The sequence below is a fragment of the Otolemur garnettii genome, unplaced genomic scaffold (assembly GCF_000181295.1).
Source record: "Otolemur garnettii isolate 467f Iridium unplaced genomic scaffold, OtoGar3 scaffold00140, whole genome shotgun sequence".
Classification (NCBI taxonomy): domain Eukaryota; kingdom Metazoa; phylum Chordata; class Mammalia; order Primates; family Galagidae; genus Otolemur; species Otolemur garnettii.
Window position 1 is genome coordinate 2,013,719 of NW_003852535.1, and position 25,082 is coordinate 2,038,800.

Below are 25,082 nucleotides of genomic sequence, written 5' to 3' on the forward strand. Positions count from 1 at the left end.
CTGGGACGACAGGCGCCCGCCACAACGCCTGGCCATTTTTTGGTTGCAGCCATCATTGTTGTTTGGCAGGCCCAGGCTGGATTTGAACCTGCCACCTTAGGTGTATGTGGCTGGTGCCTTAGCCACTTGAGCCACAGGAAGACACCTTTTCTAAAAATAGCTGGGCATTGTAGTGGGCACCTGTAGTCCCAACTACTTGGGAGGCTGAGGCAAGAGGCTCACTTGAGCTCAAGAATTTGAAGTTGTGAGCTATGATGCTATAGCACTTTACTGAGGGCGACAAAGTGAAACTCTTTCTCAAAAAAAAAAAAAAAAAAAGAAAAAGAAACAGGTGGTGCCTGTGGCTCAAAGGAGTAAGGCACCAGCCCCATATGCTGGAGATGGCAGGTTCAAACCCAGCCCTGGCCAAAAGCTGCAAAAAAACCCCAAACAAACAAACAAGGTCTGTTTGAACTCTGGAGTCTGAGTGCCCAGTTGTTCCCCACAATGTGAGAGCAAACAGGCCCTTCAGAGGCAGCCCTCCATAGTCCCTCCACCAAAGAAAGGACTGAAGTGGGACTGACAGCTGAGAGAAGGCCAAAGGCTGCCAGTGCTCTGCCCAGGTGCTGCCACTTCTATAGACATGATGACTTCTTTTATCGCAGGTCCTCATCAACTTGGCCTTGCTGGCGCAGGAGGCGGAGCTGCGGGGGAGTCCCTCACTGGCCATGTGGCTGGTCAATGGCTTCCAGCTACTCTATGTGGGTGATGCTCTCTGGCACGAGGTGAGGCTGAACTGGACAAGGGAGGCAAAGAAGGGTGCCTGAGGACTTCTAGGGATCAAGACAATATGTCTGGGTCTTGTCCTTGCAGGAGGCTGTCCTCACCACCATGGATATCACACATGATGGGTTTGGCTTCATGCTGGCCTTTGGAGACTTAGCTTGGGTACCCTTCACCTACAGCCTGCAGGCCCAGTTCTTGCTGTACCACCCGCAATCCCTGGGCTTGCCCATGGCCTCAGTCATCTGCCTTATCAATGGTCAGTCAGGAAGAGGCACCAAGTTGGGCCTAACATTCCCCCACCCCCTTTTATTCATTCTGTTTATGCAGCACCCACAGGTAAGTGCTAAGACTCAGGCAATTCTCCAAAGCTGGGAATAGCGTTCTGGGTGTCCAGGCAAAGTGGGGTGTGGACAGGTTGGGAGGACGGCCAGGGTCAGGCATAAGACCCTCAACCCTGAGCATCTGCTCATACTTTCCCCCTAGCCATTGGTTACTACATCTTCCGTGGGGCTAATTCCCAGAAAAACACTTTCCGAAAGAATCCTTCTGATCCCAGAGTGGCTGGTGAGCTGGGTCTCCGGGGTGCCAGGGGTAGGGTCAGACTGTTGGGCTTTCTGGGATTTTCCCATCCTGTTCTTTCCCAGGTCTTGAAACCATCCCGACAGCCACAGGACGGAAGCTGCTGGTGTCTGGGTGGTGGGGGATGGTCCGACATCCCAACTACCTTGGAGATCTCATCATGGCTCTAGCCTGGTCCTTGCCCTGTGGTGAGTGGCCTGGCTGGATGCCGGCAGGGGAATGTCAGGGGCAGGGACCTGGGGATTGACCCAGTGTGGCTGGGGTACACTTCTGTACCATGCATCTCACTACAGACCTTGAACCTTTCATTTTTAAGCCCTGATGCCTTATGAGCCATTATGTGTGAAAATCTCTGAATTCAAGGGTTGTGGGGTGGTTACGGAGCCTCCCTTCATGCAGGGGTGTCCCACTTGCTGCCCTACTTCTACCTCCTCTACTTCACTGCACTGCTGGTGCACCGTGAGGCCCGGGATGAGCAGCAGTGTCTGCAGAAGTATGGCCTGGCCTGGCACGAATACTGCCAGCGTGTGCCTTACCGTATTGTGCCTTACATCTACTGAAGCAGCTTCACTGTTCCAAGTCAGGGCATGTGCCTACCCACCCACCTGCACACTCAGGCCCAGGAGCTTGGACACACTGAGGACTCAAGGGTCTGCACCCTACCCAAACCACAGCTCCATTAGGCAGGATGAACAGCCTCAGAGAAGAAGTGGTTTGGGGCAAGGAGAAAATGAAGCCAGTGCCCCAAAATGGAAATTTTCTTCCTCCTTTGGATAACTGGAACCCTTGGTGCACTTCTCTCCCATTCTGGTGCCAGGTGTTTATGACTTGTTTAGTCAGCCCTCATCAGTGAGCAGCTGGGTAGTTTGTGGGCCCAAGAGTCCAGGGTAGGGTGGGACAACAGTTTTCACTGGGAGATGGTTGCTGACTGCTTGAACCCAGGAGTCTGAGGTTGCAATGAGCTGTGATCAAGCCACTGCATCCCAGCCTGAACAAGAGTTAGACTCTGTCTCTTAAAAATAAATAAAGCAATGGGCACTGCCAACAGGGCAGACCAGTCACAACTTTATTAATGACAAAAGTCCCCAGTTTACCCAGGGAGCTCCTCAATGAGGGTCTTTGGGGTAGGTGGCATGGAGCCTCCCCAGAGCCGTTCTAGCTCTCCAGTGAGGGCTGCCACCTCCTCTGCTGCCACAGCATGGGTTCTGTGGGCCCTGGCGCAGTCTACAGCCAGAGGTGTGAGGGCTGCCTCATTTTCGTTGGTCCAGGCCAGCAGGAACTGGCACTTCTTCCGGGCCCGGTAGAGGCGGTCTCGCTCCTCCCTGTCCATGGCTAGTTTCCGGGCCCGGCCCAGGGTCTGCGCCAGGTGCCCTAGTGCTGCCAGCGTGTAGTCCTTTTGGTTGGCCCGACCCTCTCCCTGCAAAATGCGGGCGGCCTCTTGCATAGCACCGCGCATACCCAGAGGCCCAGGCGGGTGCTCGCCCGCTTCCAGTACGTGGGCTGCGGCCTCTAGAGCTTCCTCCGCACAGGTGAAGACTTGCTGGGCGCCCAGGGCTCCAGAAACGCCCAGCAGAGTAGCACAGAACTCAGACAGCAGCGCGTCGTCACCGCCATGATACAGGGCTAGCGCGTGCGCGTATGCGAACAGCACGTTGGGCAGCTGGAAGCGCACTAGCGGAGAGAGGGGACCGCGGCTTAGGCTGGCCAGCGCGGGGATGCGGGCGGGCACAGCGGGCGGGCAGGCTCCGAAGACGACTCCAAAAACCCGCTCATTGGCCACGGACTCTGCGTTGGCATTATCTTTCACCGATTCTGGTGGGGTTCTCGCAGGGACGGGCTCCGGTTCTGAGGCATCACTACCTGAGATATCATCCAGCTCCTCCAGAAGCCACGGTTCATTCCTGCGGCCCCACCACCACGGCTGCCACGGAGGTAGTAACCGCCCGGCTTCGCCGCGGCTCAGCAAGCGCTCGAAAGTCGCTTTTTCGACTGGTGTCAGCCGCTCCCAGAGTCCTGAGAGGCAGCCAGGCGCCGGGCCAGGGCTGAGGCCTGCTTCCACGGGCTCGTCCTCGGTCTCGCGTTGCTGACGCAGCCGGCGCAGGGCACTTGCCAGACGGCTGGGCGAGGCGCTGCGGCCGCGGAGCTCTCCCAGCACCTGGTCACGGTAGAAATTTTCGGCGCAAGTGCCATGCGCCCGGTAGCAGCGCAACGAACAGTAGGGCACATTACAGCGGGGGCAGGTGTAGCGCGCTGACTGGGCCTCCCCCGCCGGGCAGAAACCACAGGGCCCCGGCGGCTCCATGGCAACTGGCGCTGCGTGCTGCCCGCGAGCGCGCACAGCTCTAGCTTGGCTTCCGGTGCTGCTTCGCTCATTTCCGCCTCTTTGAGGGACGGACGCGGCGCTTAAATTAAGCTCACTCCCGCGGCTTCTCGGCAATTTCCGCCCACCACCGGAAGCCATGCAAACCCCTCCTTTCTAAACAGGATAGGTGCTGAAGCTAGTCGTCACGCGCAAGACCTGCCCGCACAATCATGGAAAAGTGCGCCAGGTGAGCGCACCGCCAGTCCCAGCTTGCCTCCTAGTGGTCGCTCCAGAACGTGACCCTAGATTTCCCCAAAGTAAATTCTTTTTAGCTTTGTGGTGGTGCACTAGGGCATTTCTAGGAACCTACGCTGGGCCATTGTATCAGGTCTACGGAAGGTGAGGCGCGTCGCTGCGTTGAGGAGCAGCCATTCTAATAAGGGAGTATAGATAAAGGGGCAGTCAGAGTGGAACAAAGGCCAAGATGGGGGCACCTAGCCAACCCTGGCTGTGTTGGGGGGATTTCCCTTCCTCCCCAGACAGCAGTGTTTAAGACTTGAACTTGTATTTGATTTCCTACTCCAAACTGGTCTCTTTCCATTAAATATTTTCTCATTAAACTACCACACTAGAAATTTTTTTTCCCCTTGGGGCCAGATGTTTTATTAGGTCAAAAGAAGGGAGTTATACATGCTTCACCAAGGTCCCAGGCTCAAAAACTAGCGTTAATTAAAACTCATACAGCAGTTAATGTGTTAAATAGCACCACCATTCATCCTACTTTTTTTAGGGGGGGGAATGGTCATATTCTTTAGTTCAGTAATTCCATCTATAAGGTTCCATCTTAAAATAATTATAAGTATGAAGGAAGAAATCTTATCAAAAGTTGTTCATCTGTTTATGCACACATGAGTGGAAGAAGCAAAGAAAAAGGAGAATTAAGTCCAAATTCCTGGCGAGGAAGGCTTTTGAGAAGAAAAAGCTCAAGATGTCAATCAGGATAGAGCAGAGGGAGAACCAAAATGAAGCTTGACCAGAGATCAGCATTTACCAGGAAACTTCCCATAACACGGATCCTCTCATTCAACTTACTAAGTGTAAATTCCATACATGATAGGTGCAAAGAACACACTGGGTATAAAAGAGATGGGGTTCCTGTCCTAGAACTTAGTCTTGTGGTGCTGTGGGGGTGATGAGGCAAATTGAGGCATAATCTCAATCCATGGCACCTCTGGAAGCCCTGGTTCTTGGTCACTCATCTCAGTTACAATCCTACACTGTTGTTTTTGCTTCCAAAATACCTTCTATTTATCTTGATATGAATCATGTTATTTCCCTACTAAGATGTGGATAGACTTGAAGACTTTATTTGCATCCCTACTGCTACTGGTGGTCTGAGTTATCTGCCTGATCAACTGGCTGTCACCTTTCTCACCAGCCCTCCAGAAAAAACCTACCAAAGAAATTAAGATCACAAATCAGAGCACATCAGTCTTTTGTCAAAATCTTTCCGTGACCTTCCATTGCACTTGGATTCAAACCCCAATTTCTCTATGGCTGACAAGGCCCCTGCAGGATCTGCTAGGTACCCTCACGTATCTCTGCCTCCAAAATTATGTTGGCAGCAACTCTCTCCCTATCTCATTTGATTCACTCATTTCAGGCTTCTCCCATCTTCAGAAGTCTTCCTTAGGGATACTCTTCATTATGTCTACCCTCTCCCACTTTCGTTCTTATGCCCTACTTTTCTTTCCATGAGGCCACAAGACCTGTAACTATTTCTCACTTTCCACCATAAAAATCTAAACCACTAGAAGGCAGAAGCCATTTCTTTTTCTTTTTTTTAACACTAGGGACAAAGTTGGTATTTGTAAAGTTAACCATGAGCCAAGTGCTGATCTAAGCATCTTATATCCTTTGCTAGAGAAAACCTTGAATTAGCCCTAGAGAACTCTCACTTTCATCAACACCAAAACATCAACTATTGGGCAGTACCTATGGCTCAAAGGAGTAGGGCGCCGGCTCCATATGCCGGAAGTGGCAAGTTCAAACCTAGCCCTGGCCAAAAACTGCAAAAAAAAAAAAAAAAAAAAATCAACTATCCAGTAACAGATGTGATTACACTAGTAAGACCAGCCAGGCAAGCATGTTAAGTACAAACAAAGCCATGTTCATCGCTTACCATGGTACCAATGCAAAGGCAAAACCAATCTCTCCTTTTTTTTTTTTTTTTCTTCAGACAGAGTCTCATCTTCTCACCCTCAGTAAAGAGTTGTTACATCCTACCTCACAGCAACATCAGACTCTTGGGCTCAAGTGACTCTTCAGCCTCCCGTGTAGCTGGGATTATAGGTGCCCGCCACAATGCACAGCTATTTTTTTAGAGACAGGGTTTTGCTCTTATTCAGGCTGGTCTTAAACCCTTGAGCTCAGGCAATCCACCCACTTTGGCCTCCTAGAGTGCTAGGATTACATGCATGAGCCACCACAAAACCAATTTCTTTTCTTTTTTTTTTTAGACGGAGCCTCAAGCTATCCTCCTGGGTAGAGTGCCATGGCATCACAGCTCACAGCAACCTCCAACTCCTGGGCTCAAGCGAGTCTCCTGCCTCAGCCTCCCAAGTAGCTGGGACCACAGGCGCCCGCCACAACGCCAGGCCATTTTTGGTTGCAGCCATCATTGTTGTTTGGCAGGCTCGGGCTGGGGATTCGAACCCGCCACCTTAGGTGTATGTGGCTGGCGCCTTAGTCGCTTGAGCCACAGGCGCCGAGCCCATAAAACCAATTTCTAAAGCCAAGGTTTCTGCCCTGGACTCTACCAAGGTAGAGCTGGTCCTGAGTTTAGGGAAAGGCAAGACTGACTTTCTTTCTACCCAACCCTTTTCCTCTTTGCTTTCCATTGTTGTCTCTGTTAACAACCTCACATCACCGTGAATCCTGCTACCTGGAAGATGAAAAGAACTTGGGGTAGTTATCAGTAATTTCCCCAACTGTACATCTGAAGGGCTGTGGTTACTATGCTTCACAGGAAATCTTCTCTTATAGTTTACCACCTCCCCTTCCCCCACACCTAGACCAAGAGCCTCTGCCTTATCTGTCTCACCATTCTTCCAGGGTACACTGATAGACTTAGAACCTAGCAGGATGTTGTGGTGGGTGCCTGTAGTCCTAGCTACTTGGGAGGCTGAAGAGGATCTCTTGAGCTCAAGATTTTGAGGTTGCTATTAACTAGGATGCCATAACATTCTACCCATGGCACAGAAAGATTATCTCAAACACAAAACAAGGCCAGGTACAGTGGTTCACACCTGTAATCCCAGTACTCTGGGAGGCCGAGGCAGGTGAATTGCCTGAGCTCACAAGTTGACACCAGCCTGAGCTAGAGCGAGACCCCATCTCTAAAAAAATAGCCAGGAGTTGTGGCAGGCGCCTGTAGTTTCAGCTACTCAGGAGGCTAAGGCAAGAGAATCACTTGAGCCCAAGAGTCTGGGGTTGCTGTGAGCTATGATGCCACTGCCCTCTACTGGGGGCAACAAAGTGAGACTCTGTTTCAAAACAAAACAAACAGCCCTAGAAGGCATACCTCTCTCTTTGACCCTGCAAAAGATGAAACAATAAGATGACTGGGCTAATTGGCTTTTTTTAATTAGAAAAAGCCAGCATTACAAAGAACTTAAGAGTTGGCATTGGGGCCCTTCTTTTTGCCAAAGGTGGGCACAACATTGACAAAGCGCCGATTGTACTGCATCCTCCGCTTGGCCCGGCCTGTTTTCTTCTTCTTCTTCTCCTGTTTGGCCACCTGGAGGAAAGGAGGGGCAATCAGATTCTAGTTGACCTCTTCCATGCCTAGTATCCCTTCCCTTGGGTTTATCTCCAGGGAGGAAAAGGCAGTTCTGGCAAAAGTCCAGGGTCTCAACTCCAAACAGTGCCACTAATATCTCACTCACCTTAGGAGTTTGACCTCTCACTTTACCCGCCCGGGCCAGAGAACCATGGACTTTACCTGTGGTAAGAAAGAAGGACAGCAGCCAGTAAGAGAACAGGAAGGCATTACCCAACCAGAATCCCTCTTCTTTCAACTCAAGTACTTAAGTTGGTCCAAGAGGTAATAAGAACAAAGTTGCAGAAATTGGCCTCTGACCAAGTTTCACTTCAGGATTTTCCAGATTTCTATTTTTTTTTATTTTCTTTTATTTTTTATTGAATGGTAACTATGTGCATTAATGCACTTCTGGGGTACAGTGTGGGGTTTTTACATGCAATCCGATATACTTCCATCAAATTAGTCAGATTTTTATTTTTTTTAAACAGAGTCTTACTTTGTCTCCTTCAGTAGAGTGATGTGACATCATCACAGCTCACAGCAACCTCAAAATCTTGAGCTCAAGTGATCTCCCTCAGCCTCCCAAGTAGCTGGCACTACAGGCACCCACCACAAAGCTCAATTATTTTTTTTACAGATGAGGTCTTGCTCTTGCTCAGGATAGTCCTGAACTCTTTGAGCTCAAGCAATCAACCTGCCTTGGCGTCCCAGAATTACAGGCATGAGCCACCACTCCCCACCTTTTTTCAGACTTTAAACAAGAATCACCAGAGCACCCTGGAAATCTGGTCTGTGCTCCTGATTTTAGTGTGGAAACTGAGAGCCAAATAAGGATCTTGTAAGTAGCTGAAATATAAGTACAGTTTGGATCAGTGTCCCCTAAGCTTTTAAAAGTTCATGTGAGGGACGTAACATAAAGAATTACCCTAAATTGAGAACACTGGAAAGTACTATCTGTATTGACACAGAAATAACACCAAATTGCCATGACCATAATCTCCATACCCATTAAGAGATTACAGGCAATTCCAAAACGTCCCTTCCCCAGTCACCTCCAAGCATGCGGCCGGCTACTTCCAGAGTTGTCAGGGCCTCCACCCCACACTGGCCCAGGATAGCCTCATCTTCTAGGGGTGTGCCTGCCAGGAGTACCACTTGATCTTCCGGGGCAATGCCCTCCAGTGAGGCTACGTGAGCCTACAGAGAAAAATAAGAATAAGCGTTCTGGCGGGGCGCGAGAGTGAAAAGCACAGGATTGGGGTCCAGGGAGCAGCAACTAACTTACCTTTATCTGGGCAACAGTCTCTTGGCCGGTTACCTCGAGGGTGTGTAACTCCTGAGCGCGGACGAAGAGCTGCATGTTGGCGACTGCAGAAAGAAAAGCGGTTTGTAAGAGAAGAGAAGAAGTGCTCTAGAAGAGGTCAAGGAGTAGAAAGTTGCGCAGAGACGATCGTGCCTGGGTGGAGGTGGTTGCGGTGGCTCACGTGTGGAAGGCAGGGTCTGCCAGGGAGTTCGGATAGGGCACTAGATTAGAGTCCCAGAGCAGCTCCCCTTCCTCGATTTCTCCCGCGCCCTCTGACCTCGCGGCCAACACACTTCCAGCCGTCCGAATCTATTTGCCGTTGTCCAAGCCTTACCTGCACCGCAGGCCCCGCAGCCGCTACGACGAAGATGGAGTCGAGAAAGAGGAAGAAGCGAGGGCGCGCACGTCTTCACCGCCGGCTGCGTGTTACGTCACTGCTGAGCGACCGCGCGGGCTTCAGATTTTTGTACCTCCCCAGGAGGTCCTAGCTCCGCCTCCTTGCCCTCCGCGCAAATGTTCTTCCGTTCCGGGAAGGACGCGTGAGAGGGGTGGGGCAGGAGCGGGCAGGTCGCGAGCGCAGAAGCTGTCGTAGGTGGAGCAATCCGAGATGGCGGCTACTTCATTCTGGGGTGTTCTGCGGTGTTGGAGAACCGGCATCCATTCGGGCTGCGGGTTACGGCTGCTGGTGAGAGTTCTGAGTCTTGAGCTGAGGGTAGCAGTCTGGGCCTGAGGCTCAGTTGTCCATTGTAACCCTGAAAATTGCATCCCTAGTTGGAGCCTTAGTTTTCCTAACTGGGGTAACTTGTCTCAAGTGTAGACACAAGACTGAGAAAAAAAGTGGCAGATACTGTGGAGTGCTCTTTGGGAGCAATGTAGGGGTTGGAATTTGGCTGCAGGATTGAGAGGAGCTGCACATGGACAGTCGCTGCCTAATTTTTCGAAGGGGAAACCGTGCTACAGGGTAAAGGCGGTCCCCGAACATTGGCGACACTTTTGCCCGGAGCTGAGTTTGAACCCGCCACCTCCGGCATCTGGGGCTGGCGCCCTACCCTTTTGAGCCACAGGCGCCGCCCAGCTACTTTTTCGTTGTAGATGTTGTTTGGCAGGCCAAGGCTGGATTCAAACCCGCCAGCTCTGGTGTATGTGGCTGGCGCCTTAGTCGCTTGAGCTACAGGTGCCAAGCTGTATAATTATTTCTTTAAGTCAACCTTTCCCTGTTGTAGAAAGGATGTAATAAAATACCTAACTTGTATCATTACAAGAATTAAGTGAAAACAATGCCAGTAAAGCACTTAGTACCAGTACTGGTGCCTGGCATTGTCTGTCTGAGGCCAAAACCTTCCTGATAAGGGGAGGGATCCTATCTAGTGACTGTGAGTGGAGAATTATATCATGTTTGCTTCAAGTGCCTAGTCCAGAACTAGAATGTTTCAACAGGATGTTCGGAGGAAATTTAAATATTGACAAATGCTATATTGGCTGTTTTTATGGTTGATTGGTTTTTGGAAATAAACACATAATTCTCATTTGAATCCACAGAAATTCTAAGAGAGGCAGGCTGTTCAGCGTGCCTTTGCTGAACATTACTACCTAACACCCTGGAAGACTGAAGTCTGGTGCTATCCTATGTCAACCTAAATAACAGAGACTCTTAAAAATATATTTATTTGCTAACAGGGGTAACCTATATATGTATTTAGGAAGGTAAAGGAAGACAAAGGCTTTGAAAGGAAACATGAGGATTACATAAATGTTTTTAGATGATTATCTTTGGCTACAAGGATCAGTAACAAGGGTGGAACCAGCCCAAGATTGGACAAGCAGTTGCTGGGCAGGTGTCCTTGAAGAAGTGTTTTTTGGCGTACAATTGCTGTGGACTTTGCAAGGTTCTGTTTTTTGGAGTCTTTTGAGATAGTTCTCCTAATCAGGTATTTGCGCGTAAGAACCCTCATTTCAAGGCCTTCCCCTTCTATTAGGACTTTTAAACCCACGCAACTCCATTTTGATTATGATAACTTTTACACCTACCCCCAGCCTTTTACTTATGCCATTTTCTCTGCCTTAATGTTTTCTTTCTCTACTTAATGAAGTTCTGCCTATCCTGTGTTGCATGGGCTATTGGAGACCTGGGGTTTTTGTATGTTTTGCTTCAGAGCCAGACACAGGGGCCTCTGGATTACCCTACCTTTGTGGAGTCTGTGAATGAATACCAGTTTGTAGAGCGCCTGTTACCCCCTACCAGCATCCCAAAACCCCCAAAGCATGAACATTATCCCACCCCCAGTGGCTGGCAGCCTCCCAGAGGTGAGTTCTGTGGTATGGATGGTTTTAACGCTGCAGGGAAGCATTCTTCCTGCCTTAGCTAAGGTTCTGGATTCCCCAGTGGCTTTGGGGTTTGTCTTGAGATCCTAGGTGAATCTTACCTGTCTCATGCCCATGGAAGGGCCCAGGAGTGAAGCCCTCTGATTCACTGGTACCCAACCACCCACACTATTATTGGGATGAGAACTTGCCAAGTGGGGCAAAGTAAAGCACAGAGAGAAAACCCAAGAGCTTGGATATCCCTTCTTCCTCTAGAAGACTATGTACCATAATTTAGAATATAGCTTGGGAGTCTGGGTTTTAATTTTGCTCTGCTATTCACTGCTGATGTGAACTTGAGGTCTTAGTTTCTCCCAACCTCAGTTTCAGTAAAATGAAGGCAATCTGCTCAGTACATAAAGCCCTTAGTGCCAAGCCCAGCATATTGTAGGTGTTCAGGTGGTCATAAATCTCAATCCCTTTGTTACAGAAATTGATTTCAGCCTCCCTGACCAGTAGAGAAGAGCAAGGGTGGACCCAAAGAGGCAGGCAGGCGTGGCCCTGATTCCTTTACTTCTTGAGCACATACTCAGTGCCAGGCATTGTGCAGGACCTTGGGGTACCGGGGTGGGAGGAACGAGAAGATCCCTGAACTGAAATCTGGAGGTGGCTTGGTCTAGTTGAGCCCTGACCCTCTGCATGAGAACCCTCTGTGAGGGGAAGGGCTTTGGCTGAGATGGTGTAAGGCCTACGGAAAGTTGGTTTATCACTGTCTCTCCCTGTCACAGACCCACCACCTGACCTGCCTTACTTTGTTCGGCGTTCTCGGATGCACAACATCCCTGTCTACAAGGACATAACACATGGCAACCGCCAGATGACTGTGATCCGGAAAGTAGAGGGAGACATTTGGGTGAGTGGGTGGATGGGTTGGGGTTTGGTTCTGATTCTTTGAGGGCTGAAGGGATGGGAGTCCTCTAGAGGGAAAGGACTCTTGACCAGGCCTCATTTGTCATCTTCTTCCAGGCTCTAAAGAAAGATGTGGAAGATTTTCTGAGCCCATTGCTGGGGAAGACACCCATCACCCAGGTCAATGAGGTGACAGGTACCCTGCGGATTAAGGGCTACTTTGATGAGCAGCTCAAAGTCTGGCTCCTGGAGAAGGGCTTTTGAGACCAGCAGACAGCCTATGTGACAGCATCCCAAGAGATTGGTGTTCAGTGGACCTCAAGAGGAGGGAGATGGGTGTTGGAGCCCCTGGGACAGGAATACAGAGGACAGGGCTAAGGGCCTGTGCAGGGCAGAGTGTGAAGGCTGAAGGGCTTTAGGGTCAGGCTTTGCTTGTGTAAAAGGATAAATGGGACCCTATACACAGGGTGAGCGCTGAGAGAGAGCCACCTAACCAACCAGGAACTAGTGACAGGGAGTGTTAGCTGCTGTTTTCCCCCACACTTTGGCTTGTTCTTGCATTGGGGTTCCTTGGGCTCAGCTGTTCAGATTCTAGGGGTTGTCCTTGTATGGAAGTAGTAGCCCAACAAAATTTAGGAGATGGTAGTCCAGGGCTGACCTACTTGATGCATTCCTTCCTTGGCCCTCTAAGGCTCACTGTTGCAAACATTACTGAGCCCTTGCTCTCTAGGCCACACCCAGCTTAGAGAACACAGATTTCTCAGGCCTGGGTCCTGGGGGGTCTCAGGTTCTAAATGCACTGCTAAACATGGAGCCAGAGTGCCAACCTCAGCCCCCTGGGATCTTTCTGAGATAGGAGGCCCATTCTAGGTCCCTATTTCATTCCAGAGCAGACTTGGGCCTTAGAGTTTCAAGCTCCCAGATGTTAAGGGATTAGCTCTGGCTGGCCTGATCACCAGGGAGTGCCTGGGAGCTCCTCAAAGCCCAGCGTAAGGCCATCCTCCCCAGCCTACTGACCTAGAATCAAGGTGGCCTTTTGTCCCTGCCATCCTATCCCACCCAACTAGCCTTGACACTTGCCTTGTCCTTGGGGTTACAGGTAAAAGGCCTGAGTGCCCACCCCACTGCAGCATCAAACCGGCTAAGACAGCTTTCAGATCCTGGCTCTCCTGTTTGATCTCTGACCTAAGGCACTGTATTAAGCTTCTCTGGGGGCTGTTTTTCCATCTGTAAAATGGGTACATCTTCCTAATCAGTTCATGATAAACATTCTCCCCAAAGATAGTGCTGGGTTACATGAAACCCTCACTCTAGGAGATTCCAGGGTATTAAGTCTACAGCCTCAGCAAGGAAATGGAGCCTGACACACTGATGCTATGACACAAGCCTCACCAATGTTAATGCAAGTTTTTATTTGGCCGTATATACAATTTATTTAAGCTATTAAAATTTGTACAATATTTACAAATTAAATAATCATCTGAAACTGTCTCCAGCAACTCTTGTAACACAAAACTGAGGGGGAGGGGAAGACTGGGGTGGGCAGGCAGGCCTTGGCTCCTGTGGTTCCTCCCCAGCCCAGAGCCTTTTCTAAACTGGAAGGATCAGGAGCCTGGCACTTCTGCTCCTCCTTCCGGGAGTTAAGCATTCAAATTCAAAAGACAAAATTTAAGCCAAAAGACACTAGTGAGGAATTCCAATTCTAAACTCAAGAAAAGATCTGCAAGTGGAGAAGTGGCTTTCCTTGGGCTCTGGGGTCTGCAGTGGTTAAGGAGCAGGCACACTAGCCTACAGCCTGGAGTGTGGCTGGGCAGTGGCTGCTGGGTGAGATGGGTCAGTCTCACCTGAGAGAAGCCGCAGGGGAAAGGAGCCTGGGGGAGGGGCAGGGTCCCTCAGTGCTGCCCGCCTGCCCCCCAACCCCCCAGGCACTCCTTTCCCTGAGTTGTGTGGTTGCCAGTAAGACATGGAAATGCCATAGGGCATAGGGGGCACAGCCACCACCACAAGGGGCTTCTGGGGAGATTAGGGTAATAAAAGGAAATTGGTACCTGTCTTGGTCAGTAGGCCAGGGAGCAAGTTCCTGGCCTGCCTCCAGCCCCTCTTCAGCCTATACTTGAGAACAGAAGCTAATACTGTTTGGCACTGCAGTGTGACTCTGCACACACAAGCAGGGATCAGAGGGACTACCCCTTTTCCCAGAAAGGAGTCAGGGGAAGAGGGCGTCTCAAAGGCTCAACTTCCTGCTCTCACGGCCCCAGCTGGGCCCCAGCAGAACACAGAGCTGAAGAATTGGAGAAGGCTGGAACTGACCCCTCAAGAGCCCCATGGCTGCCAGGGATTCTGAGGGCTAGAGCCAACTGGGAACTCTGGGCCTCTTTGCACTTGGCCTAAGGGATGCCACCTCCTCTTCCTCAGAGCTGGGGGTTACTACTCCCTGGTACAGATAAAGGGAGCTGGCACTTGGTGGCAGGACGTGTTCCAGCGAGTGCTGCTCAAGAGAGCGAGGGCAAGGGCTGGGACTGGGCAGTGTCAGTGGGCAACAGGAGACTCTAACTTCTGCAGGCGGCGGCGGCGCAGCTCTGCAGCATCAGGCTCTCCATCCTCGGGTAGCTCCTCGGTGCCCACTGACTCAGGAGCTGTGGACAGAAAGATCAGAAGTAGAACTCAGGGAAGTCCCCTGCTTCATCCCACTGAGGAATAATCATACCTACCTGGAGGCTTTTCAGTTTCAGGGGCTGGTGGGGAGGCTCCTGGGGATGGGGTGGTGGCTTCGGAGGTCGGGATGCTGGTGGAGGCAGCAGTGACAACTGGGGGAGCAGTCTCCTCAGTCGGGTTGACTAAAGTGGCAGGGCGTGGAGGCCTGGAAAGAGAGAAGTGGGCCTGGCCTTGGCATCCTGGGTTGGACAGATTCTTCTGCCCTGGTGAGCCTTGTAAAAGAGTCTAGAACCGTGTGCCACTGTGGCCCTAGTGACCAGCAGACAGAAGTAAACACATTGAATGAATCCTTGGATGGTGTGACTCAACTTAAGGGTCAAGTGCTTCTGTCCCCTCGATTGTGAACTGCCTGCAGGCAGGGACTGCTCACCTGTTCACTTTTACCATGAAGTGTGAGGCACCTTATAAGGTTCCCAAAGTGCTCAAACCCTGGACTCCAGCAGCCCTCCAAGCCTGAGCTGTCATTGCTGGGTGCCAGGCACTATGTACTTACCACGTAAGAATGAATTCTCAAGGGGAGACTTTGAAGGGATAAAGGATGAAAAACTACCCATTGAATACAATGTACTCTATTCAGGTGACAGGTATATTAAAAGCTTTAAATTCTCGTATCAGCCAAGTAACAAAAACCATTTATATACCCTACATCTATTTAAATAAAAAATTTAAAAAATCACCCTTAAAACTCCTCTATTCTGGCTCGGCGCCTGTGGCTCAAGCAGCTAAGGCGCCAGCCACATACACCTAAGGTGGCAGGTTCAAATCCCCAGCCCGGGCCCGCCAAACAACAATGATGGCTGCAACCAACAAAAAAATGGCCAGGCATTGTAGCCGGTGCCTGTAGTCCCAGCTACTTGGGAGGCTGAGGCAGGAGACTTGCTTGAGCCCTGGAGTTGGAGGTTGCTGTGAGCGTGATGCCATGGCACTCTACCCAGGGGGATAGCTTGAGGCTCCGTCTCAAAAAAACAAAACAAAACCTCCTCTATTCTAATGAAGTAATGGAGGTCACAAAACAAGTGAGTGATGGACCTAGCACCTGGATTTAGGCCAGGATGGCTCCAAGTGACCCCTATCATTTGCTTCCTCAGATTAGGGGCAGCAATTCAGTGTTACTATACCTGAGGATGTTATGTGTTAAACTATTAAAGCACTGTGGATTCTTAATAATTTGCCTTTGGAAAAATACATAGGAACAAGTTTCAAGGCCAGTTCTCTAATAAACATTTCTACTTATATCTAGACTTGCTTTCTGGAATGAGAGGGTACAAATGCACCAGGAGTCACCAAGAACTCCCTAAAACCCTCAGGAGGCCTGAATCAGCAGGTGTCACAGGGTGGCAAGATAGCCAAAGGCCAAGAGCTACTGCTGGGGACCTTTTGGCAGCTTTGTTACCCCACTAACCCTTCCTACTTCCCACAAAGACGCACCCCAGGGAGGCCAGCACAGTGAGGTACTGGTTGATTTGCAGCATGGCGGCGTCCAGCAGTGTGTGGATGTTGCGCAGGCTTTGCAGCCGGGCCTCCAGGTGCTGCCGCTCGTGGCCCTCCAGAGCTCGAAGCTCCTCTGGGGTTAGCCCGGCAAAGCCCGCTGGGGGCACAGGCATTGGGGGGAAGGCTGGAGAAAGGTAGAGTCTCAGTCTGTGCTGCCTTGGCCTGACACCACCCCAGCCTCCAGAACAACCTAGAGAATGGACCAACTTACCAAAGGGTGGCGGCAGGGGCATACCCATCCAGGGAGGAGGGAAGGGGAAGCTTGGGGCAGGGCCAGCCTCTGGGGGGGAGCCAGAGCCAGGTGCCGGGGCAGAGGCAGTCGTGCCAGCAGCTGTAGTTGTGGCTGCTCCACTGGGCCGAGAAAGGGCTGCTGAAGTAAGAACAAGAAGTCAGTGGCTGTGACAGTGGCACCCATAGTTCAGTGAGTAGGGTGCCAATCACAGACACCCAGGCTGGTGGGTTCAAACTGGGCCAGCTAAACAACAATGACAACTGTAACAAAAAAACAGCCGGGCATTGTGGTGGGCACCTGTAATCTCAGCTACTTGGGAGGCTGAGACAAAAGAATTGCTTAAGCCCAAGAGTCTGCGGTTGCTGTGAGCTGTGACGCCTCAGTACTCTACTGAGAGCGACATAATAAGACTCTGTCTCAAAAAAATAAAAGAAGCAAGTGACTATTGCTGGGTGTCTGGTTCCATCCCTGCCACCCGCCAGCTGTCACAGCACCCAAAAGGCTCACCTGCACTAGTAGATGGAGGGGCTGCAGCCTCTCCTGAGCTGGGGGGAGGCGGCACAGGTGGAAAAGGGCCCATGGGAGGCCACAGTGGGAACATGCCTGGAGGAAAAGGAGGCAGGAGACCCTGGGGGACTGCACAGAAAAGGACAGTGGTAAGAAAAGGGCCAAACTGAGATAGACCCAGATCCCAGACCCCTGTACTCAGTGCTTGTCATACTAACAGCAAGCATTTATTTCTTTTCACCCCTCCTCAGCTGGGATTGGGATGCTGGAAGATGGGAACTTTGATTCCCCAGCATCCCCCCTACCAAGACCAGGGCAAGTACCCAATGGTGTGTTGGATGGCTAAGCAAGGGGACACTCACAGTTAGGGGGCTGGGGCAGGAGAGGTGGGGGGTGGGGGGCAGGGGGCGGCCCCTGATCTGCAGGCTCTGGGGGCGGTGGTGACTGGGTTGGTAGCGATGCCCGTAGAACATCCATACGGCAGGTGGGGCAGGTCTGCTGGCGCTGGAACCAGGAACGCAGGCAGCTAGGGGTCAAGATCAGGCAGTGGTCAGCAAGTTCCCAGGGGCCTACCTGTGGGGCCTGTGCTGTGATGTGCAGGCTTCCTAGGGCCTCTCTCACCTGGTATGGAAAATGTGGTTGCAGGGCAGTCTCTTGGCACCAGTCACCATCTCTTCTCGGCAGATGATACAGACATTGTCCATTGCCTGGAGTTCCTCTGGGGTGGCATCTGGATACCTGGTTAGGACACAGGAGTGGTGTCAGGTCCAGAGCTGGAAGCAGGGGACCCAGGGCAGGGCTTGGGAGAGCAGCCAAGACAAGCCTACTTACAGTGTGTTCATGTTGCGGATGGCTCGGCGAGACATAATGGCATCTGTCACAGCTTTCTTGAACTGTCTGAAAGGACAGTCAGTGAAAGCAGGGAGAGAGAGAGGAGGGGTGAGGTCAGGAGGGTAGTGGGACAGGGCTGGGCTTACCTCATGGCCAGGTACATGGGCCGGATAGCAAAGAGTGGGAAGGTGTGCACCTTGATCATGATGGTCATGAAGGCCATGTACAGCAAAACCTTGATGAAGCCTGGGTGAGGGATGCACAGGAGAGCAGATCACCAGGTCTGCTGGTGCACAGGGGATGTTGGTCCAGGTTAGGTGAGGCCCAGGTTCCACTCACCTGTAAACAGCTCTGTATAGAGCATGTACACGGCCTTATTGTCCCAGGGGTTCTCACTCTGAAGGTCCACTGAGTGTAGCACATACTTGATGAAGATGGTGAGCACCATTGTCATCAGGATGGCATACTGGAGGAAGAGAGGTATGGTGGGACAATATAAACACACCGCTGCCACTTGCTGCAGCCACACTCTGATCAACCCAGGCTTCTTTACAGCAGGGTGCAGTGGTACAAGCACAGGCCCTGGACACAGCCAGGGTCCTCCTACTTCCCCACTCATTCGCTGTGACTTTCAGCAACTTGCTGACCCTCAGTTTACATGTCTGGACAGAATTAACTGATCCCTTTTTTAACAGTGGTATCTTGCTGATTAAGAGATGTGGCTGGGCACAGTGCCTCATACCTGTAATCCTAGCACTCTGGGAGGCCGAGGTGGGTGGACTGACTGAGCTCACGGGTTTCAGACCAGCCTGAGCCAGAGTGAGACCCCATCTCTAAAAATAGCTGGGCATTGTGGTGGGTGCCTATAGTCAGTCCCAGCTACTCTGGAGGCTGAGGCAAGAGAATCACTTGAGCCGAGGAGTTTGAGGTTGCTATGAGCTATGATGCCACAGCACTCTACCTGGGGTGACAAAGTGAGACTCTGTCTCAAAAAAAGAAAAGAGATGTGGATCAGCAGCTCGGCACCGCCTGGCATACAGTAAGCACTCAACAAATACAAGCTATTGGCCAGGTGTGGTGGCTCCCACCTATAATCCCAGCACTGTGGGAGTCCAAGGCAGGAGGATCACTAGAGCTCAGGAGTTCAAGACCAACCTGAGCAAGAGTAAGACCCTGTCTCTATCAAAAAACAGAAAAATCAGTGTAGTGGTAGATGCCTATAGTCCTAGCTACTGGGGAGGCTGAGGTGGGAGGATCACTTGAGCCCAGGAGTTTGAGGTTGCTATGAGCTATGATGACATCACCATGCTCCATCTTAGGAGACAGAGCAAGACTCTGTCTCAATCCCCCTCCTCCAAAACACAAACATAAGCTGTTGTCACGGAACATATTCTTCCTCTGCCAGGGATGTGCCTCCCCAGTTTCCCATCAAGCTGATTCCCTCCTGTCCATCAACAGCCAGCTCTGGTATCAGTCTTCAGGAAGCTTTTGCTGAAGATAGGGCTTTTGCCCCAGGATCGGGCACTTCCCCCTTTCCAGCCTCTTTTTGTACTCTTGCCTGATTGCCTAGGAGTGAGTGTGTGGAGGACAGGGGCTAGAGCTGATCAATGCTCTTTGGTGGCCAGCATGGAGCTGGCAAGATGGCAGGTGCTCAGGCACATGTAGTTCCACATGTAGTGCCAGGCTTGTACACCCCCCCTCCCAACCTCCCAAGCCAGTCTTACCTCAAAACCAAACACCAGCTGCACAGAAGCCCCACGAGTCAGGATGCTGTGATAGGCATGGCTGACGAAGAGGAAGTCCAGGATACCCAGAAGAAACATAAGGGCTGTGGGGACCACACAAATGAGGGAGGAGGGGTCAGCCCTGGGCCTGACACCTACTTCCTGCACTAGGACAGCCCCACCCCTAAGCCCACCATGGTCCCAGCCATCTAGTCAGGTGGGCACACTTCACTAAACCTGACCCTCTGGGAACTCCAATTTTGCCTTTGTAGGGGGTTGCTAGGGCTGCCCAAGCTCCAGGTAAGGAGGCAAAGAGCTATGGGCCCAGGCAGCTGAGAAGCCCTGGAGTGGAACAGGACAGACATGATGCAAATTAACTTCCTAAATTATCTTTCCTGTACAGCTGTGAGCTGAGGGGGCAGCTTGTGCTCTCAGGTCGGGTCCATGGCTAGTGACTTCACATTCCGATCCTCCACAGTGCCTCTCCTCCCTTTGACCCCCTTCCCCCATGAGTCTCACTCACAGACAATGCGGCAGTGAAAGAGCCAGGAGATATTAGGGCTGCGTTCCATCTGAGGCAGAGCAGAGAAGGGGCCTGTCAGGAAGGCTAAGGCTCACCCCACACCCCCAACTCAGCCCTCACTATCCCACAAGCCTGCCCACCGGCCACCACCTGACTTCTACCTGCTCCAGAGAACCCTCTGACCCAACTCACAAAGTCCACACGGTCCTCAGCCAGCCAGTGGAAACACTTGAGGAAGAGGAGGAGAGTAAAGAGGGCAACAAAGCGGGGGCTGAAGTCATCCCGGAAAACAGTGAAGGCCAGACAAGTTTCAGTGACAGCATACCAGGAACGTTCCAAGAGGTGCTGGGGGTCAGGCAGGGAATAATATGGAGACATTCTGCTTGCCCCGTGCCCTGCCCCTCACCCTTGGGGCTACCAACATCTTACCTCCATCTCTGCTGCTCTCAGTTGCCCAAAGAACACCTTGCCCATCACCTTGCCCAGGAGGAAGACAAGGACAAAGGCCTGGATGTACAGGACCTAGGAGTAGGGCAAGGCTATGGTTTGAAGTCACTTTCTGCTTTCCTCTGCTTGGGGCTCATGGTTCAGGAACCTCCCATCCTCATCACAGTTTATTCAAAGTTAGGCAGCTGGTAGCTACTTAGCTCCTTACCTGACCTCTAGCCCCACCCTTGTCCCAGGCAGACTCCTCCTTCCCTCCCAGGGAGCTCCTCCCTCCCTGGAGCCCAGAACTCACAGCCATGCTGGGGCTGGACTTGGTCAAGTACACCACAGTGGGGTAAAACTGGTGTTTGAGGTAGTAGGCATGAGCAACCACTGCCCCTGTCAGCGCTAGGCTGGCCGCCATCATCACTGCGGTGCGGAACATTGCCCTGGTCCAGAGACCTACATGAGTAAAGAAAACAAAAGAACTCACGCGATGTTCATGCTGTGCAAACTCACCACAGTGCCTGGCACTGCATCAATAAATAGGAGACAGAAAAAACAATTGCATTTCACCCTCACAGTCATCAGATCAAGAATAGTACATGCTCCCCCATTTTACAAATAAAACTGAGACTCAAAGGGGTTAAGTGATCACACTGATGCAAGGCCTAGAACCTGGGTCAGTCTTGTTTCAAATCTAGGGCTCCTTTCACGCTGCCTGTCAAATCGCCTTCTCTGGGGAGGCAAAAAGGAAAAGCAGCAACGTTGAAGGAGGAGGGAACTGCCACCGCTGTCCTGGGAGAGGTGTTGGGGTGGAAGGCTAAAGCAGAAATCTGCTCCAGGGGGAGGGAACGCGGCCTGGGCTGGGAGAAGCTAAAGCGCTGGAGGTCGCAGCCTGGGTAGGCTAAAGCGCTGGTGACAGCTGTGTTAGGGTGGGCAGCTCGGACGCGCGCCCCGCGGGAGCGAGCTGGGTACGTCAGCCTGGAACCCTGGCGCCCCTCAACCACCAGGGCAGTGTCAACTCAGGGCACCGGAGAAACGGCTGATCCGCAGGGTGCAGTGGCGGGGCAGAGTGGGACTCGGTTGCCTTCACGGGTTGCGCACCTCTGAGCAGCAGGAGTTGCGAGCGTCGCAGGTAGGGCCCAGCCTTTAGAAGAGCGGCCGCCCCAGCGCTACAAGTCTACCGCCAGCTGACAGGCCGAAAGCGGGAGTAGGTGCTAGGGGGGCGCGCCGATCCCGCAGACTTCAGGGAGAAAGTCCAGGTCCCGACCCCAACCGCAACCCGGGCTAGACTTCGCCTCACTCACCAGGAGCCTAGCGCCGCGAGCCCGCTCAATCCCCGCGACTGCGGCGACCGCTCCGGTTAACAGCACTCCCCACCCCCTGCGAACCGGAACTTGGGGGTAAGACACCTCACTTCCGGCGGCGCGGGGCGCGGTGCTGGTCCTACCAAAGGCAGACTACCCCGCCTCCAGCGGCCTCCCCAGTGCCGGAAGTGGCGCTCTCGGCACCTTTTCTGGACTTTGAGCCCACGGGAAGGGGCTGAGCAAGAGACGCGAGTGGCCAGAACGGAATAGGATAACCGGGCGGGCAGGGGAGGAGTTGGAGTCCTCCTGTAAATTAGTCACAGATGGTACGGCCTGGACCGCAGCGTGGACTCAACCTCTCTAGTGGGGGGACTCTGGTTTTCAAAGCGCCTGGGAGGTGGAGCGTGAGCGCGCCCCACCGCTTGGAGGGGGAGTATGCAAGGGACAGACTTTACAGGCCTAAGGGGAATAAAATGTTTTAGAGTCTCATTTCACAGAGAGTCACAGCAGTTTAACAAAGTATTCTCTGGGAGAACGGTATGCAGAAAACAAAAACTAGTCTTCCTGATCACTCCCGGAGTCGTGTGGGAGTGGATTTGGTCCCGTGGCTGTCACTGATTGGCTGCGATAAAGTTACGCGGACCAATAAGGAAAAGAAACGAAATTTGATGGCCTATAGAAGGAAAAGAGCAGGTAAGTGGTCGCTAGGGGCGGAAGTTTGTATTGCCTAGGACTGGATCCTCCCCCAGCTGGCTGGTATTGGGGAAAATGCAGTCAGTGAGCAGGTGATCCCTGTCTGGCCTCTAGGAACGTTCGCCGCCCCACGAAAGGGAGGGACAGCCAGGTGTGCCCAGCACTGAGGAGAAGACCTTTAATTTCTGCTGATTTTGGGACGGGAGTGTTGTATGCAAAGGAATTGACTTCAGCGTCGCGTGCCTGCAGTTTTGTTGTCGGTATATCGTTTAGCCCTGGACCGTAGCCAAGACCCCCCTTGGTCCTGGACTGTCCCGTAGTAATTCACTTTCTGTCTGGGTCGCAGCCAGCTCAGTCCACTCTTTGAGAAAAGGGTGCTAATTCATTCCTCTCCTTGGTTTTCCTCCGTGGTCTTCTGTAACCATCAGTTACCTCAGTTTGTAAGCTAGGGGGTGCTATCCCCATTTTAAATGTCGAACAAATGAGGTTCACAGGCTCGGTAAGACCTCTCCTAGAATTGACGCTGGGTCTGCTTGCTTCTAAATCCCCATGCTGTCGATCTCAGCCACTTTCTCCACCGTCTGTTGACCTGACAAGTTCTTGTGAGGAGTTACGAGCTGGCTTTCTCTACAAGGCCACCAATGATTTTCTAGTGACTACATCCGATGGTCAGCTTTCAGTCTTTTCCTGACTCAACCACTCTTTCTTGAAAGTCTCCTCTCCCTACTTTTCTTTTTGCTCTCTGGTTATGCATCTACCCCCGTCCTCTACCCATCCCTTTATTTATTCGTTCATTTATTCATTCATTTATTGAGACATTCACTCTGCTGCCCTGGATAGAGTGCGATGGCATCATCATAGCTTACAGCAATCTCAAACTGTAGGGCCCACGTGATCCTCTTGCCTCAGTTTTCCTGTTTTTAGTAGAGATGAGGTTCTGCTTTTGCTCAAGCTGGTCAAACTTCTGAGCTCAAGCAATCCACCCAGCTCAACCTCCCAGAGTGCTAGGATTGCAGGCATGAGCCACCGCACCTGGCCTGTCCATCCCTTCATTTAAATGTTGGTGTCCACATTGGCCCTTTCTCTTTACCTTTTCTGCATGATTTCTTCTGCTCCTGTGGATTCAACCTCCCCCTCCCCGGATCCTGATGACATCCATGTCTGATCTCCAGCTGGATCTCTCCTGCTTTTCATTGTCCCTGTACTCCATCCACACCCCAGTTCTAAAAACCTGGGCATCATGTTCACTGTGTTCCTCTCCATTTGCCCCCACATCCAAACTGGTAATTAAGTTCATTCAATTAGTCTACAAATATGTACCAGCTATCTCCTGTTCCAGGAGCTTCCAATGTTAGGGAACAATACAAATATCTCTGCCTTTGGGAAGTTTATCCTAGCAGATGTGATAAGCCAACAAACCATGGGCATAATGTGAGTGAAAAATCTGTGTCGGAAAATAATAAGTGCCACCAGGGGAAAAGTAGAGCAGAATAAAAGAGATTAGGAATGTAGTGGAGTGCTTGAAGTAGGTTGAAGTATCAGTGAAGATAATGGGGTAAGCCACCTTGAGAATGTGACACTTGAGCAAAAACTTGGAAGGAGGTGATGGCATGTGTCATGTGGATGTCTGGGCAAAGAATTACAGCTAAATAAAGGTGGACTGGCCCTGGTTTGTTGAAGAAGACTGTTGGGCTAGAGTGGAACTAGTAATAGGAGAGGGGGCCAGGGCCAGATTGTGTTAGCCATTACAGAGACTTTGGCTTTTACCCTGAATGACAATGAGGAGCCCCTGGAAGGTGCTGAACAGAGGTGTGGCATGCGCATAGTTCTAAAAGTGTTAGTCTAGCTCCAGTGTTGGAATAGTCTGTGGTAGGATGGAGGGCAAACGTGGAACTAGGGAAACCAGTCAGGAGGCTCTTGCAGTGTGTTAGGCAAGAGAGGAAGCCCTATTTCTGCACCTCCTCAGTGTCTCTAGAATTTATTCTTTCTCTGCCACCATCATTACCACTGTATCCTAATGCAGACCATCATCATCTCAAGCCTGGGCAAATGCAACAACTTCCTTTCCTATACACTTCTCCTTATTTATTATCCATACAGTGGCCAGAAAGATTTTTTGACACCTCAACTCAAATCTTGCTTTCCTTCTCCAAACTCTATTCTTCAGGCATGTGGGGGTCTCAGGCCCATCACCTGTTGCATATCTCTTTCCTCCTCCCAGGAATGTCTTGTCAAGTATCATCACAAGAAGCATTGTATAACTTCTCAGACAAGTGGGGCCTCTTCTCACAATGCTCTGTGCTTTCTTCATCATGGCACTTAGCACCCTGTGTTGGCATTGTTTAGATTTAAGTCCTTAGCCAGTGCCAACACAGTCACCCACACTGAAGTCAAGGATGGGGTCCTGAGTCTTTTTATCTCACACAGAACAGACAAGTTGATTTTTATTTATTTATTTATTTATTTTGAGACGGAGCCTCAAGCCATCCCCCTGGGTAGAGTGCCATGGCATCACGCTCACAGCAACCTCCAACTCCTGGGCTCAAGTGAGTTTCCTGCCTCAGCCTCCCAAGTAGCTGGGACTACAGGTGCCCACCACAACACCCGGCCATTTTTTGGTTGCAGCCATCATTGTTGTTTGGCGGGCC

General features: G+C 51.5%; 5 protein-coding genes across 7 annotated transcripts in view; 2 read left to right on the forward strand and 3 right to left on the reverse strand.

The window, feature by feature from the left end:
- The window catches only part of TM7SF2 (transmembrane 7 superfamily member 2), a 6,095-nt gene extending 3,690 nt beyond the window's left edge, over positions 1 to 2,405 (forward strand). Inside the window, exons 6-10 of one of the 2 annotated variants that reach the window (XM_023518457.1) lie at positions 645 to 764; positions 853 to 1,101; positions 1,249 to 1,329; positions 1,410 to 1,532; positions 1,744 to 2,405. In XM_023518457.1, the coding sequence (XP_023374225.1) occupies positions 645 to 764; positions 853 to 1,101; positions 1,249 to 1,329; positions 1,410 to 1,514 (555 nt within the window). In that variant the 3' untranslated portion in view covers positions 1,515 to 1,532; positions 1,744 to 2,405. The remainder of the gene's footprint in view (positions 1 to 644; positions 765 to 852; positions 1,102 to 1,248; positions 1,330 to 1,409; positions 1,533 to 1,743) is intronic. The other variant, XM_003798636.3, reaches the window with a different exon arrangement.
- Positions 2,390 to 3,796, reverse strand: ZNHIT2 (zinc finger HIT-type containing 2). The gene has a single exon (XM_003798638.3). The coding sequence runs from the start codon at positions 3,644 to 3,646 to the stop codon at positions 2,435 to 2,437; it is 1,212 nt and encodes a 403-aa protein (XP_003798686.1). The 5' UTR covers positions 3,647 to 3,796; the 3' UTR covers positions 2,390 to 2,434.
- A 3,470-nt stretch (positions 3,797 to 7,266) lies between these two features.
- On the reverse strand, positions 7,267 to 9,251 carry FAU (FAU, ubiquitin like and ribosomal protein S30 fusion). Its single transcript, XM_003798639.2, has 5 exons — positions 9,107 to 9,251; positions 8,755 to 8,837; positions 8,522 to 8,666; positions 7,594 to 7,649; positions 7,267 to 7,445 (listed from the first exon to the last, which is right to left on the reverse strand). Exons 2-5 carry the CDS (start codon positions 8,827 to 8,829, stop codon positions 7,320 to 7,322), a joined length of 402 nt encoding a protein of 133 aa, XP_003798687.1. The 5' UTR covers positions 8,830 to 8,837; positions 9,107 to 9,251; the 3' UTR covers positions 7,267 to 7,319.
- A 117-nt stretch (positions 9,252 to 9,368) lies between these two features.
- Positions 9,369 to 13,492, forward strand: MRPL49 (mitochondrial ribosomal protein L49). Its single transcript, XM_003798640.3, has 4 exons — positions 9,369 to 9,457; positions 10,926 to 11,076; positions 11,862 to 11,986; positions 12,100 to 13,492. The coding sequence occupies exons 1-4, from the start codon at positions 9,380 to 9,382 to the stop codon at positions 12,244 to 12,246; spliced, it is 501 nt and encodes a 166-aa protein (XP_003798688.1). The 5' UTR covers positions 9,369 to 9,379; the 3' UTR covers positions 12,247 to 13,492.
- Positions 13,378 to 21,855, reverse strand: SYVN1 (synoviolin 1). 2 transcript variants are annotated; one of them, XM_003798641.2, is made up of 16 exons: positions 21,742 to 21,855; positions 20,745 to 20,893; positions 20,435 to 20,527; positions 20,198 to 20,350; positions 20,006 to 20,054; positions 19,483 to 19,586; positions 18,098 to 18,224; positions 17,905 to 18,004; positions 17,759 to 17,824; positions 17,549 to 17,665; positions 17,290 to 17,453; positions 16,928 to 17,056; positions 16,400 to 16,558; positions 16,126 to 16,312; positions 14,694 to 14,842; positions 13,378 to 14,618 (listed from the first exon to the last, which is right to left on the reverse strand). In XM_003798641.2, the coding sequence occupies exons 2-16, from the start codon at positions 20,874 to 20,876 to the stop codon at positions 14,512 to 14,514; spliced, it is 1,836 nt and encodes a 611-aa protein (XP_003798689.1). In that variant the 5' UTR covers positions 20,877 to 20,893; positions 21,742 to 21,855; the 3' UTR covers positions 13,378 to 14,511. The 2 variants fall into 2 exon arrangements, 1 of the variants encoding a protein (XP_003798689.1); XR_001161640.2 differs by lacking the exon at positions 13,378 to 14,618 and having other exon boundaries at positions 14,776 to 15,382; positions 15,675 to 16,312; positions 21,742 to 21,836.
- Positions 21,856 to 25,082: the final 3,227 nt, after the last annotated feature.